We start from the raw sequence: 15189 nt of genomic DNA, 5'->3' as shown, positions 1-15189 counted from the left end.
CCCCTTTCAGGAGGTAACATGCAAATGCATACAGGGTTGCTTGGCTGAGAAACACAAGTCCTTGAAATGTACTGCTTAAGAGATTTCAGTGAAACAGGAGGCCATAGTTACCAAAATTCAGTAGAGAAAAGACAAAAACAAAACAGAGCAAGACAGAACCAACAACAGAAGAGTGTGAATACCGACCTGGTGGTAGGGCAAAAACAGCAAAGTGTTTTAAAGTTTTCTTTCACATTTATTTGGTGTGAGTGTGCACACACAAGTGCAGGCGTGCCACAAAAACGTGTGTGGAGACCACAACTTGTGGGAGTTGGTTCTCTCCTTCCGTCATGGGGGCTACCGGGATCTAACTTAAGTTGTCAGGCTTGGTAGTGAGCACCCCCACCCTCTGAGCCATCGCTCCCATTCAGGAAAGAACAGAGAGGTTTTTGCTTTTTAAAAATTTTGTGTGTAAAGGTGCTTTGCCAGCATAAGTGTCTGTGCACAAGCATGTAGTGTTTCGAGGGGCCAAAAGAGGTCACTGACGTCCCCAAAACCATAACTACAGGTGGCTGTGAGCTGCCATGTGGGTTCTGGGGTTTGGACTTGGGTCCTTGGAAGACCAACCACTGCTCTTACTTAACCACCGAACCACCGAGCCATCTCTCCAGCCCAGGAAAGAACTTTCCATGGGCATCTATCAGTGGGCACACTACTGACCAACAACAGTGGAGGCACTTCACAAAACAGACAGCTGAGTGAAAACTACGCCAATCACTTACCTCTTTATATATTTAAAGCTTTTTAATCTCTGGCACATAACAGTGGAAGAATTCTTAGAAATTAGACAAAAGTGTTTGGTGAGTTTGAATTGATGGGCCAGGCAAGCTTCTTTTCCCTGGCCTCTCGGTCAAATGAGTCATAGACGGAGTCTTTGGTTACCGTCCTGCTCACGGGAGGGATTTCTGAAATGCCAACATAGTTTCTTTTGGCCATTCTCGAGCTGGCTGTGATGGTGTAGGCATTGCTGCGGTAGCATCTCATCGAGGACATGCAGAAAGTCTCTTTCAACCCTCTCCGAAAATTGGCATTATAAATCGAGTAGAGGGTGGGCTTGGAGGCTGAAGAGCTGAAGGACACCCACGTGACCGCTGTGAAGACAAGGGAGCTCTTCTTATAGTCTTGCTCGTGGGGGTGCCAGAGCTGAGCCACGTGGAAAGGCAGCCAGGAGAACAGAAACACTATGTTCAAGAGGAGAAACATCTTAACGGTCCTCACCTTTGTCCTGGGGACGATGTTCATCGTCCTCCTCAGGGTCCGCCCATCAGTGCCTATTCTCCAGATGTATTTTATGACCTTCTGGTAGAATATGATTATGAGGACAGAGGGAATCACAAAGCCCACCAAGAAGTGGATGACACTATAGGCGGTTCCCTCCCAGGAGGAAGGGAGGAAGTAGTTACAATGGCTGTCCCAGCTGGAGCCGTAGAAAAAGAAGATGGGGGTCACAAAGGCTGCGTCTAAGATCCAGGAGGCTGCGATCATCTTCTTGGCCTTTTCCCTGGACACCTTGAAGCTCAGTGGGTAGACGATGGTGTAGAAGCGGTCTATGCAGATGGAGAGGAGCACGTAGATCTGGACGCCCGGAGTAAGATACTGGCAGTAGCGCACAACCTTGCACATGGCACTGCCGAGGGTCCACTGTCCCGTGGTGAACTGCAGCACCACGAAAGGCGTGCTGGCCACGCTGATGAGAAGGTCGGCACACGCCATGGACACTACAAAGTAGTTGGTGGTGGACTGAGTCCTCCGGCTCCTGTGGATGACCAGACACACCAGGGAGTTGCCAAAGATAGAGAACAACCACAGAGCGCCAAAGAAAATGCTGGCTGTAGCCACCTCTCCAGGGTTCAGTCTATACCGAAGGTCTGTCCTGTTGCTCACCCAGCTGTGTTCCTCATGGAATTCCACCAGGCCACCGGGCAGCAGGGCCTCAGCTGCTTCCATGCAGCTGTGGTTCTGAAGGGGCACCAGCGGGGTAGCAGTAAGCACAGGCGGCTGGTCATTCTCCATTCTGTGAGCAAAAAACATGGTAGTCATTCTTTTCCTCTTAGTTCTAGGTAAGACAAGAATGAAGCCTCCTGTTAAGATACTGTCACGTAAACTGGCTGCTAATGAGCCTAGTCTTTTTAGACTATTCATTGTACAGTACTGGGTTTCATAGACATTTCATTCAAGCCAGTCACGTGCTTGACCACATTCACCCTCCAAAACATCCTTTTCTCCCCTCTTGCTAGGCTTTCTTCTCCCAGACAATCTTGCTTCTGTCCTGTCTGTCTGTCTGTCTGTCTGTCTGTCTGTCTGTCTGTCTCTCTCTCACACACACACACACACACACACACACACACATCAATGATTTCATGTATCTATTCACAATCTAGGATCCAGAGATGACAGAAAAACATGTGGCACTTGTCTGTGTCTGAGCTGTTTTGTTGCTAGGATCTCCACCTCCATCCACTTCACTTTATTGTGTATGGCCGGATGGACTCTACTATGCTCCGTATGTATCACATTTTCTTTATTCATCTGCTGGCTGATTCTGTATCTTGGCTGTGGTGAGCTGGGTTGCAGTGAACACAGATGTGCAGGTACCTCTGTGGTGGCCTGTGTGTGTATTACCCAGGAATGGCAAAAAGACTCCATTGTATAGACACCATTGTATAGACTCCATTGTATAGACTCCATTGTATAGACTCCATTGTATAGACACCATTGTATAGACACCATTGTATAGACACCATTGTATAGACTCCATTGTATAGACTCCATTGTATAGACTCCATTGTATAGACACCATTGTATAGACACCATTGTATAGACACCATTGTATAGACTCCATTGTATAGACTCCATTGTATAGACTCCATTGTATAGACACCATTGTATAGACACCATTGTATAGACACCATTGTATAGACACCATTGTATAGACTCCATTGTATAGACACCATTGTATAGACTCCATTGTATAGACACCATTGTATAGACACCATTGTATAGACTCCATTGTATAGACTCCATTGTATAGACACCATTGTATAGACACCATTGTATAGACTCCATTGTATAGACACCATTGTATAGACACCATTGTATAGACTCCATTGTATAGACTCCATTGTATAGACTCCATTGTATAGACTCCATTGTATAGACTCCATTGTATAGACACCATTGTATAGACACCATTGTATAGACTCCATTGTATAGACACCATTGTATAGACACCATTGTATAGACTCCATTGTATAGACTCCATTGTATAGACTCCATTGTATAGACTCCATTGTATAGACACCATTGTATAGACTCCATTGTATAGACTCCATTGTATAGACTCCATTGTATAGACTCCATTGTATAGACTCCATTGTATAGACTCCATTGTATAGACTCCATTGTATAGACTCCATTGTATAGACACCATTGTATAGACTCCATTGTATAGACACCATTGTATAGACTCCATTGTATAGACACCATTGTATAGACACCATTGTATAGACTCCATTGTATAGACACCATTGTATAGACTCCATTGTATAGACACCATTGTATAGACTCCATTGTATAGACACCATTGTATAGACACCATTGTATAGACTCCATTGTATAGACTCCATTGTATAGACACCATTGTATAGACACCATTGTATAGACTCCATTGTATAGACTCCATTGTATAGACTCCATTGTATAGACACCATTGTATAGACTCCATTGTATAGACACCATTGTATAGACACCGAGCTTGGTGGTCGGTTGTCAGTGATTAGAAAACATAACTACCAAGCTGGGTGTGGAGAACTCTGAGTTCCAGGACAGCCAGGGCAACATAATGATCCTGTCTCAAAAAAGGGTAAAGGGAGAAGAAAAAGAAAAGGGGGGGGGGAGTGGGAAGGGGGAAGAAGGAAGGATCCTCAAAAAGACAGGGGAGAAAAAAATCCCAGTAAAACAGCACAAAGATAAATTCAGAGGGTAGCCTTCTGGGCTGGTCTTTGAGGCCCCATTGTCCTTAGACACACAGTCTCCTTCAAACCATACCTCCTAAGGTATTTTTTATCCTTTGTGTGTGTGCACGTCTGTGTGATATGCATTTGTCTGTGTGTGGACATCAGTGTGTCTTCCTCACTCACTGTCCTCTGTATTACGTTTTAAAATAAATGTGGGTATGAGTAGGCTGTAACATCCACACATTAATTTAAATTTAATTTTTTTAGATTTATGTGTATGAGTGTTTTTCCTACTTGTATGTATGTGCACTGTGTACATGCCTGGTGTCTTCAGCAGTCAGAAGAGGGCGTTGGATCCCCTGGAACTGAACTTACAGGCAGTTATAAACTACAATTTGTATGCTGGGAACCAAAGCTGGGGTATTTGCATGAGCAACAAATGCTCTTACTACTGAGCCACCTTTTCAGGCCCTCCACTGTAGTTTCTGACATAGGCCTCAGACTGGCTAGCTAGCACATCTTGAGGTCCTCCTGCCTCTGCTCTGCACCAGAGCTAACAGGACCATTCGACAGTGCCCAGCCCTTCAAATGGGTCCAAGAGACCAAGTCAGGCCCTTGCACTTGCTGTCCGACACTGACTGAGCCACCTCCCCAGCCCCCAGAAGTGTCAGGTGTTTTGCAACCGAACTGACCTAAGACTTCCCCACACTCACAATGAAAAGGCTGTATTTTCTGCACTCATGGGCTGAAATGTGACTGGATAGTAGGTTAGCCTGTCCAGAAAGGCTGTGGTGCCCTGTTGATTCTGTACTTAATCCTTCACTAACTTTTCCCTAGCTTAGCAATTCACTATAATCTCCCAGAAACCTCTAAAATATACTGATTTCTGGTCCCAACCCCCATCCCTGGGATTTTAATTTAATGAGTCGGGAACATAGAAAGCATCAGGATGTTCCAGAGACCCCCAGGTGACGATTAAGAAACAACACAACTTTAGATGGCTTTCTATGTTTCTGTCTCTGCCCACTGAACTCTGGGTTCTGGAGGAGGCATTATTCTTTTCTCTATGCTTTACAGTCTAACTCAAGGACTTTGCATTACAATTGCTTGTTAAAATATTAACTGAAATGGACCCATAAGCACAGGGAACTTTAATAAACTCCTCCCACCCATGGTACTACTAGGAGAATTCAATGGGAGCAGACAGAAGATCACTGTGTCCTCAGGGAGCTGAACACCGATAACTGTAGGAACAGAAGAAAACATGACTGCTGGAAGAGAGGGCGGGGAAACGGTCACCCAGTTCCACTGCCACACTAGGGCAGAGGAACGACAGCTTAGGGGCCCACAGACAGGTCTACCCCAAAGCAGGGGGAAAGCCTGCTCCTTGTCATCCTGGTGTCCCAGAGTAAAAGTTCTCAAAGGCTTCTGCTAGTATAGAAATAAATGCCTTTCAGGGGAAAAGGGGGGCTGTTTAATTAGTAACTATGTCTAGAGTCATCTATACATGGTAATTTAGAAGTGACAGATACTCTGTGAAGTTATGTTAACTTATGTATTCCTGTCTAGCTGAACAAATACTCCCAAAGTTAGGCTCTTGTTGCTTTGTAGTACATTAACCAGTTTTGTGCCTAACCAGCTGACACTGTTTAATGCTGACATTTTTTAAATGCCTCTAAATCTGCATTGCTTCAAATGCTCTGGAAGCAACCTTATCTCGACATCTTGTAGTGATATTTTGTGTTTTAACAAATAAAGCTGCTGAAGATCAGAGTGCCAGAGTTTAAGCCACTAGAGGCCAGGGAATGGTGGCACACACCTTTAATCCCAGGACTGGAGACAGAGGCAGAGGGATCTCTGTTAGTTTCAAGGCCACCCTGGCCTACAAGAGACTGACTCTGTCTAAAAGGAGAAAAAGCTCAACACAAAGGTGATTCCAGTTACTTGGGATCCCACGCCTTTAATCCAGAGCTATGGAGGTGGAGATAGGTGCCAGGATATGGTTGGGCAGAGAGAGGAATATAAGGTGGGAGGAGACAAGAGCTCAGTGCAGACTAAGGATGCAGTCTGAGGACAGCCTGAGCATTAATAGAGGAAGAATGTCTCTCTAGAGGCTGGCCACACTGCATCCTTAGATGAATGGATGGATGGACGGATGGATGGATGGATGGATGGATGGATGGATGGATGGACTGATGAGCAGATGAAAGACTGGAAGCTAATAAGATGAAGAGAAGGACCACAGAGAGGAGGGTTCTTGGATGTGGGTGACACATGCTTTTAATCTAAGCACTAGGGAGGCAGAGACAAGTGGATCTCTGTGAGTTCAAGGCCAGTCAGAGCTTGTAATATTAGACCCTGTCAAAAGAAAAAACAAACAAAAAACTAGAGGGAACTTTGCTGGGCTGATCAATAGCTAGTTAGTTTCTATACCATGCAATGTCACTCCAAGGAGTTTTAAAACTCTAGTAAAGGGAGCTAGAAAAACACGCAGTAGATAAAGTGCTTGGTATCGGACAGGAGTCTTAGACCTTCAGAATGCATATAAAAACCTTAGACCTCCAGGACCCATATAAAACCTGGTGGGCATGAAGGCCTGGCTATAATCCCAGCCCTTGGGAGACAGAGATGGAATTTTTAGAACAAGCTGGTCAGTTGGACTAGCAGCATCAGCAAGCTCTGGTTCAATGGGAGATCCTGTCTCAGTAAGTAAGGCAGACCAGAGGAAGACACCTAATGTCAACCTCTGGCCCCTGCATACACACATGCATGTATACCATATACACACCCATGCAAAAAAACACCACTAACAATTGACATTTACCCAAGAGTCCATTCTATTCCGTTCCAGGCCACCATTATTTAAGGCATTTCTCTTTTTACGTACAGGCAATACAAGCCCACGGTAAAAGGGATGGTTAAAGAAAAAAAAAAAAAAACTATCAGCACAGTATTTTCTTTAAAAATTACTTAAGGGCTGGAGAGATGGCTCAGTGGTTAAGAGCATTGCCTGCTCTTCCAAAGGTCCTGAGTTCAATTCCCAGCAACCACATGGTGGCTCACAACCATCTATAATGAGATCTGGTGCCATCTTCTGGCCTGCAGGTATACACACAGAGAGAATATTGTATACATAATAAAAAAAACAAACATTAAAAATTACTTAAGTATTCTTATCTTACATGTGCAGTTGTTTTGCTTGCTTGATCGTGTGTGTGCGCGCGTGTGTGTGTGCAGTCCCCAAAGGGACCAGAAGAAGGCATCATAGCCCCTGGAACTTACAGAGAGATGTTGGTAAATAGTTAAGCCGCCATGTGGGTGCTGGGAACTAAACCCTGAGTCTCTGCAAGAACAGAAAGTGTTCTTAGCCACGGAGCCATCTATCTAACCACACCACAGTATTCTCTAAAATAATTAAAAATTTAAAACAGAGACCAACTTTTCCCTGTCTTCATTTGAGCCTGTGTGTAGCCTTCAGACAGCAAGTCAAACAGACCACACTGAGTTTGTAGAATGTGTTATAGTCCTTTATACTGAAGAGTTCTCCAGACCAGACTGTCTGTGCTGCGTTCAACCTGGATGAGAGATTCTGTCTCAAAACCAAAAACTTAAAATAAAATTAAAAAAAATCAATCTCGGCTTAGGATTGTCAAAATGTTAGTTTCTTACATAACTTAGTTTAGAATGCTTCTACAGAATAGTAATATGGGACTATAGCATCTAAGGTCATTTTAGATAGCAATGCTGATTGGATTACAGTGGGGCTGTGACAATATTAGTGTCACCCACGGGTTAATACTTGTGTGTAATCCTCGGAGGCAGATGATATTACTAGCTGGTTTTACCAGGCAGAGGAGCCTGAAGCTTTTCCCCTAGGCCACACAGCTGGAAACGGTGGTCACTTCGGGAGCTTCGCTCCGTCTGGGTGAGCTTCGTGCACATAGAATCTAGACCTGAGACCTGAATCTAGAGGGTCACACAGGTTGTGCTTGGAGGCCTTTCTGGACTCCTCATCCACAACTAGAAATATCAAGTTATTCCCTACAGCCTCTCGCCTACCCACAGATAACACCTTTTCAACTGAACGCTGGAATTTGTGATATATCCATGCCTAAGCTGAGGAGCTAGTGGACAGCTGATGGCTGCTAGGGGAGGGCAGTCATATCTTTATGATATGATCCCTGGTTGGTTGACCATGCTCCACTGGGTGGTCCCACAATCACGGCATATATAGGCAACACAATTAGACTCTGTGAGTTAAAAAAAAAGGACAGGTCAGGCATGGTGGTATACCCTTCAAACCCAGCACTCTAGAGGCAGAGTGCTTCTACTCTGTACTTCAACTCTGTAAGTCTGAAGGCAGGCAGCCTGGTCTATTCATTGAGTTCCAGGCTAGCCAGGGATACATTGTAATGACCCAATCATAACCAAAACACCAAAACATGAATTTGAAAGGCAGGGGTGAAGGGGGGAAATTTACAGGAGTTAGAGACAGGAAAGTTGAGAGTCAAATATGATCAAAATATACTGTATGCATGTATGAAATTCTCAAAGAATATATAAATGTTAGATATTTAAAAGACATGCTACATATTTAAAAATCTGCAACACTTTTAAAATCACAGCCACAGTGGTGGCACACACCTTAATCCCAGCATTCAGAAGACAGAGGCAAGATAGATCTGTGAGTTCAAGGTCAGGCCTGTTCTGACCTCCAGGACAGCCAAGGCAGCACAGAGAAACCCTATCCAAAACAAACAAACAAACAAAAAACCCCACAAAATCACAGTCACCAAGTGCAACTTGAACACGGCACAGACAGCCTGGTATGGGTAACTCTTCAGTATAAAGGACTACAACACATTCTACAAACTAGTATGGCCTGTTTGGACTTGCTTTCTGAAGGCTAGACACAGACACACAGACACACACAGACACACACATACGTGATCAAGCAAGCAAAAACCGCACATGCAAGATAAAAATACTTAAGTATTTTTTAAAGAAAATACTATGCTGATAGTTTTTTTCCCTTTTACTGTGGCTTGTATAGGCTGTAGCATAAAAAGAGAATGCCTTAAACAATGGTGGCCTGGAAGCGGAATAGAATGGACTCTCAGGTAAATATACACATTGGCTTCCCAACTCCAGACTCAGGACATCACGTGACATTGTAAGTAGCCAGCTATATACAAAAATACTCTGTGGTGGTTTGAAAGAAAATGGACTTCAAAGGGAGTGGCACTACTAGGAAGTGTGACCTTATGAAGTAGGTGTGGCCTTGTTGGAGGAAGTGTGTCACTGTAGGATAGGCTCTGTGTTTCTTTTGCTCAAGTTTCTCTTACTGTCCTACACAGTCCCCTTCCTGTTGCCCACAATATAGCATGTAGCAGCTCCTTCTTCAGCACCACGTCTGCCAGCACACCACCACGGTCCCACCATGATGATAAGGGACTAAACCTCTGAAACTCTAAACTACCAACCTCAATTAAAAGTTTTCCTTATAAAGAGTTGCTGTGGCCATGGTGTCTCTTCACAGCAATAGAAACCGTACCTAAAACAGAAGTGGGTACCAGGGAATGGGTATTGTTGTGATAGACCCAACCATGCTTTTGTTAGAGAATTTGGACTTTGGTATTTTGGGTTAGGAAAGCAATGGAATGCTTTAGGCACTGCTTATTGGGCCACACTAGTAGGAGCATAGAAGACAATGGGTGCTGAGAATGATTTGAACTATGGGGATCAAGAGCTTTCAAAGGAGAATAGTAGTATGTGGTCTAGAGACTTGTCTTATGATATTTGGTGAAGAATGTCATTGGTTTTTTGCCCTTGTCTGAAAATTCTGAGTCTGGCCGGGGCGTTGTGTGGCGCACGCCTTTAATCCAGCACTCGGGAGGCAGAGGCAGGCGGATCTCTGTGAGTTCGAGACCAGCCTGGTCTACAAGAGCTAGTTCCAGGACAGGCTCCAAAGCCACAGAGAAACCCCGTCTTGAAAAACCAAAAAAAAAAAAAAAAAAAAAAAAAAAAAAAAAAAAAAAAAAAAAAAAAAGGAAATTCTGAGTCTAAAGTGAAGAGTTTTGGATTAATTCCGTTGGCAGAGGAAATCTCAAAACAGCCTAGTATAAACTATGATGTGGTTATTAGTGATAACTCTAAGAAAGATTTATAATGAAAAGAAGCAAGCTGAGCAGAGTAAATTACAAAATGTAAAATTTAAGGAGAAAAGGGAAGTGCCAAAAGTGGAATGGGTCTAAGTCCTGTATTCAGAGGGAGAAAAACAGATTAAGAAATGAATAAAGGGGAGTGGTGACTTCAGGGTACAATCTCACCCAGTTAAGTTTCCAACTTGTGAAAGGGAATTAAAGAACAGCTTAGAACCTGGTGTGGTGGTGCACCCCTTTATTCCAGCACTGGGAAGGCAGGAGCTGGCGGATCTTGAGTTTGAGGCCATCCTGGTTTATAAACAAGTTCCAGATAGCCCAAACTTAGGTAACGAAAGTAACCATGAAAACAGAAAGTTTGATGAAGATGTAATTGAACAAAGAAGGCCATGTTCCACTACCAGCAAGCAACTAAACTTGGCTTGTGTTCTGGATTTAGAGCTAAGGACAGAAGGAAACAAGTTATGTAATAAAGTCACTGAGTGCCAGGCATGTGTCAGGCCTAGAGAGGCCATTGCGTGAAGCCATGAAGTTGAAAACCTGGATTGTCGTGGAGACCCTGAAACATTAGAGCCATGGGATACCTGATGAGAAGAGCTGCTTGGGGGAGTGAAACCAGCCCAAGAAGAAGTGTGTTACAGTCAACAAAACTGAAAAAAGTTAGAGATCTGAAGAGTGCTTTGTATATCAGAAATGGGAATGCAGAATTTCGAGTTTGCCCAGCTGGTTTTTCAGTCTTGCTTTGGTCCAGTATTTCCTCACTATGTTCTGTTTCCCTACATTTGTAATGGTAACACATATCCTGTGCTATTAAATGTTAGAAGTATGCGATTTACTTTTCTACTTTAATTTCATAAGGAATTACAGTTAAGAGATTGCATGAATTTCAAAAGAGACTTTGAACTTTTGAACACTGTTGTGGCTGTGATAGACTATGGGAACTTTTGAAGTTGGACTAAATGCATTTTGCATTATGATTTGGAAAGATAATGCCTCCAAAGGAAGTGGCACTTTTAAGAGGTGTGGCCTTGTTGGAGCAGGTGTGGTTTTGTGGGCAGAAGCATGTCACTGTGGACACAGGTTTTGAGGTTTTGTTATATGCTTGAGCCACATCCAATTAGTCAGAGTCCACTTCCTATTGCCTTCATATTAAGATGTCTGCCTACATGCCTCCATGCACCCTACCATGGTGATAATGGACTGGACCTCTGAAAATGTAAGCCACCCCAATTAAATGTTTTTCCTCTATAAGAGTGACCATGGTATCTCTTCACAGCAATAGAAACCCAAACTAAGACATATTCATACCACAGAAATAGACAAATATAATAATTTTTCCCTTTTTCTCTACAGAGCTGGTTAATGAACTACATACAACATGACACTTCCAGGAAAACAGAATTCACAGCATACCCCTGAACCTACAGAGCTTCTAGATACTTGCTGTCGGGATAGAGACACTGAGATAAAGGCTTTATAGAATCCCTTGAGTTAGCCACCAACACACCTGCAGGGAGGAAATAGGGGAAACTAATAGAAGTAACACAAGTTCTAAAGGATAACTAGGTACCCTAGACCCCTTCACAAAGCCATTTGTCCTGAAGAAGGTCAAGCCATGGGACTAATCTTAATGTGAGCATTACAGTACATGATGTGTGATATGGTTTTAAAGACTTATGGTTGACATACTCAAGGCTGTGGTTTTTCTCCAAATCACCTGTGACAATCAAAGAAACCACCAATACATTCTAAAATAACGAAGTCTGCATATTTAACACCGATTTTAAGTGGCCAGGTAAGCTTGTATCCTTCCGTCTCTCTCATAAACGACAGCATCATTATTTTTAAAGTCATGGTCTCCACAGGCGTGGTGAGACATGACAGTAATCCCAGCACTGAGGAGACAGGAGGGGCCCCTGAGAGTTGAAGGCCAGCTTGGACTACATAGCAAGTTTTAGGGGCCAGCCAGCTTTCAGACTCTTGTCTCAAAGACATAAAAAGGGCCATGATTCTCAGTGGGGCATTGGCCATGCCATGCGAGGCTTAGAAGTGGAGTTAGAATCCTAGAACCCATATGGAGTAAGAAACAGCTCCCCAAAGTTCTCCTGACTTCCACATACACACTATGGCATGCATACCCCCCCACATATGTCATGTACATACACACAATAATATTTTTTAATTTAAAGACACAGAAGTTTATTAAATGTAACTCCGTTTTAAAGAACACTACAATACATACATATATATGTGTGTGGTGTGTGTGTGTGTGTGTGTGTGTCCTGATCTCTAGAACCTATTCAAGGTTTTAGTGAAATGGAGCGCAGGCCTATCCTGTAACACACTGGTCTTGCAGGCTAAGCAGTGCTGCAGCATCAATGATTACAGGAGTCCAGAGCTCGGCCAAACTCCAGTGTGGGACCACAGGCAGGGACTGACCCCAGCATCAAGAGAAGGACTACCCTTTGTTAGGTGTCTCATGAAGAACAACTGGTGTACTTGAGACTGGTCTTGGACTGCCCTCTAGGTCATAACAGTGGCTGCGCACAGAACCATAGACCTTGAGTAAACCCGGACTTAGGATGCCATCTAGTGTGTAAACAGCAGAGCACCCACAGATATTCAGGCTTGTTTTAAACGACAAAGACAAGCTAAAGCACGGCCAAAGCATGAAGACAGGGCTAGAAAGCTAACCTTTCCAAGTCTAGCCCACAGCCCTGCACCAACAAGCATTAAGAACATTTGAGAGTTGGGGGACAAGGGGTGCAGCAAAATGGCTCAGCAGGTAAAAGGTGTTTGCCTTGAAAGCCTGGATACTTGAGTCCATTCTCTAACACGAAGTAAAAGGGGAAGGAGAGAAACCAACTTAAGAAGTTGTCCTTGGGCCTTCAACATGGGCCATGCAAATGAACACCCCACCCCCCCATAAATAATAAACATTGTTGATCAGATACTTTTAGGGAACAACAACCAACAAAAAGTACTTGGCTGCTGATGCGGCAGTTACACAGTGCTTTCTTAGCAGACTCAAGAGTCTGGGGTGGGGGAGGGAAATAGGAATTGTGATCACCCATGGTCATATTGAGGGCCACAGAACTGACAAAAGAGTAATCCTTGTGGGAACTCTCACATGGAGACTCAATCGATTATTTTTCCTTTTATAGAACTGTGGACTGAACCTAAGAACCTTATGAAAAAAAATTTTAAAGTTAAAGATTTAAAAAGGACATAGTTGTACAGGCATTTAATCCCAGCACTTGGGAAGCAGAGGCAGATGGATCTCTAAGTCAGAGGCCAGCCTGGTCTACATAGTGAGTTCCAGCTAGGCAGGTTGTATAGTGAGACCCTGTCTCAAAAATTAGTTAATTAATGCGGCACACATGCATGCATGTATTCACACATACATACATACATAATACATACACACCTCCTCCAAAAGAGTAAATAAAATTGTTTTATATATAAAACAACATATATTTTTATATAACAAATATATATACTTACATATATAAAACATTGTCATTCATTACTATACACACCACACACCACACACACCACACACACGGACTGAGAGTGTGTATGTGTCCAACATAGTAACTACTGGTGACTTTAGTAGCCATTTTCTGGAATGGAGAGCTCCTCCAGATGTAGAATCAGTAAGGGAAGAACAGAGTTTGCTGCATCACAGCCCAGTGGGCCTCACAGACTTCTAGGGAGCATCCCATTCAACAACTGCATGTGCCTTCTTCCAACCAGCACATGGAACACACTCCAGGACAGACATTCATAGTCCACAAAGCAGTCTCAACATGTGACAAAACAACAAACCTGAAAATCATTGTGAATATATTTCCAACTATACTATAATAAAACTAGAAATCAATAACCAAACTATGTAAACTATACAAGTATGTGGATGTAACCTATTCTTGAACTTCCTTGGATCATGGAAGAATTTTTAAAATTTCTTTCCTTTTCTTTCTGTTTTGTTGTTGTTGTTATTTGTTTGTTTTAGACAGGATCTCATACATCCTAGGCTGGCTTCAAACTTGGTTACACAGACACAAATGACCTTGAACTTCTAATCCTCTTGCTTCCACCTCCCAAGTGCTAGGATTTGAGGTGCTGCGCCTCTATTCTTAGCACTAGAGGAATGAACCAGGAGGGATGCAGATCTGAGAGCAACAGCAACTACACAGGGAGTTGCAGCCACACCTACGCTACACAGTGAGTTATAAACAAGCCTAGGTTACCGTGAGTTACAGGCCAGCCTGAGCTACATACTGAGTTAGAGGCCTGCCTAGACTACAGTGAGTTACAGGCTAGCCTGAGCTAAGGCCAGCCTAGGCTACAATATAAGTCACTGTCTCCAAAAATAAAGAGAATAGTAATAAAAATTCAAATTCAAAATTTACTTTTTTTTTTTTTTTTTTTGCTTTGTATTTTCTAGACAGGGTTTTCTCTGTGTAGCCCCTGGCTGCCCTGGAACTAGCCATTACAGACCAAGCTAGGCGGCCTCAGGAGTGCTGGAATTAAAGTGTGTACCACCAACGCCTGGCTCAAAATTCAATTCTTGCTTCATTACTTAAAAACTCTGAACAAATTAGGAATAGGAAAAATACCTCAACACAATAAAAGCCTAGCACAATGCGTAGGGAAAGGCTGACAACCTTTCTCTCAGACAGAACAAGCTACGGTTGCCATTCCCATCACTTTTATTTAGTGTCACACTCAAGTCACAAGCAGAAGAAACAAGGACATCAAGATTGCAGAGAGCAAGACGAGTCAGTTTTGGAGATAATATGCTTCTTACATGAAGAAAAACCTCAAGTTGCACTGAAGCGATAATTTACAACTGTTACGCAATTCAGCAGAGTTAACAGGTACGAAGTAAACACACAAAAGTGAAATCACTTGATACACGATACACACCAAAAGCAATCTCATTTGTAATGGGTGTAAGCAAACACCTAGAAGTAAATGTAATCAACAGATGTGAAAGACAGATACACTGGGAAACTGTAAAACACTGA

The 15189-nt window shown here is 43.2% G+C and overlaps 1 protein-coding gene across 1 annotated transcript in view; it reads right to left on the bottom strand.

Moving 5' to 3' along the window:
• Positions 1 to 822: 822 nt before the first annotated feature.
• Gpr19 (G protein-coupled receptor 19) overlaps positions 823 to 15189 on the bottom strand; it is a 32263-nt gene continuing 17896 nt past the window's right edge. Inside the window, exon 4 of the mRNA XM_038320589.1 lies at positions 823 to 2053. Coding sequence (XP_038176517.1) covers positions 823 to 2052 — 1230 coding nt within the window. The 5' untranslated portion in view covers position 2053. The remainder of the gene's footprint in view (positions 2054 to 15189) is intronic.

The sequence above is a fragment of the Arvicola amphibius genome, chromosome 2 (genome assembly GCF_903992535.2).
Source record: "Arvicola amphibius chromosome 2, mArvAmp1.2, whole genome shotgun sequence".
NCBI lineage: Eukaryota > Metazoa > Chordata > Mammalia > Rodentia > Cricetidae > Arvicola > Arvicola amphibius.
This window is presented reverse-complemented; position numbering and strand designations above follow the sequence as displayed.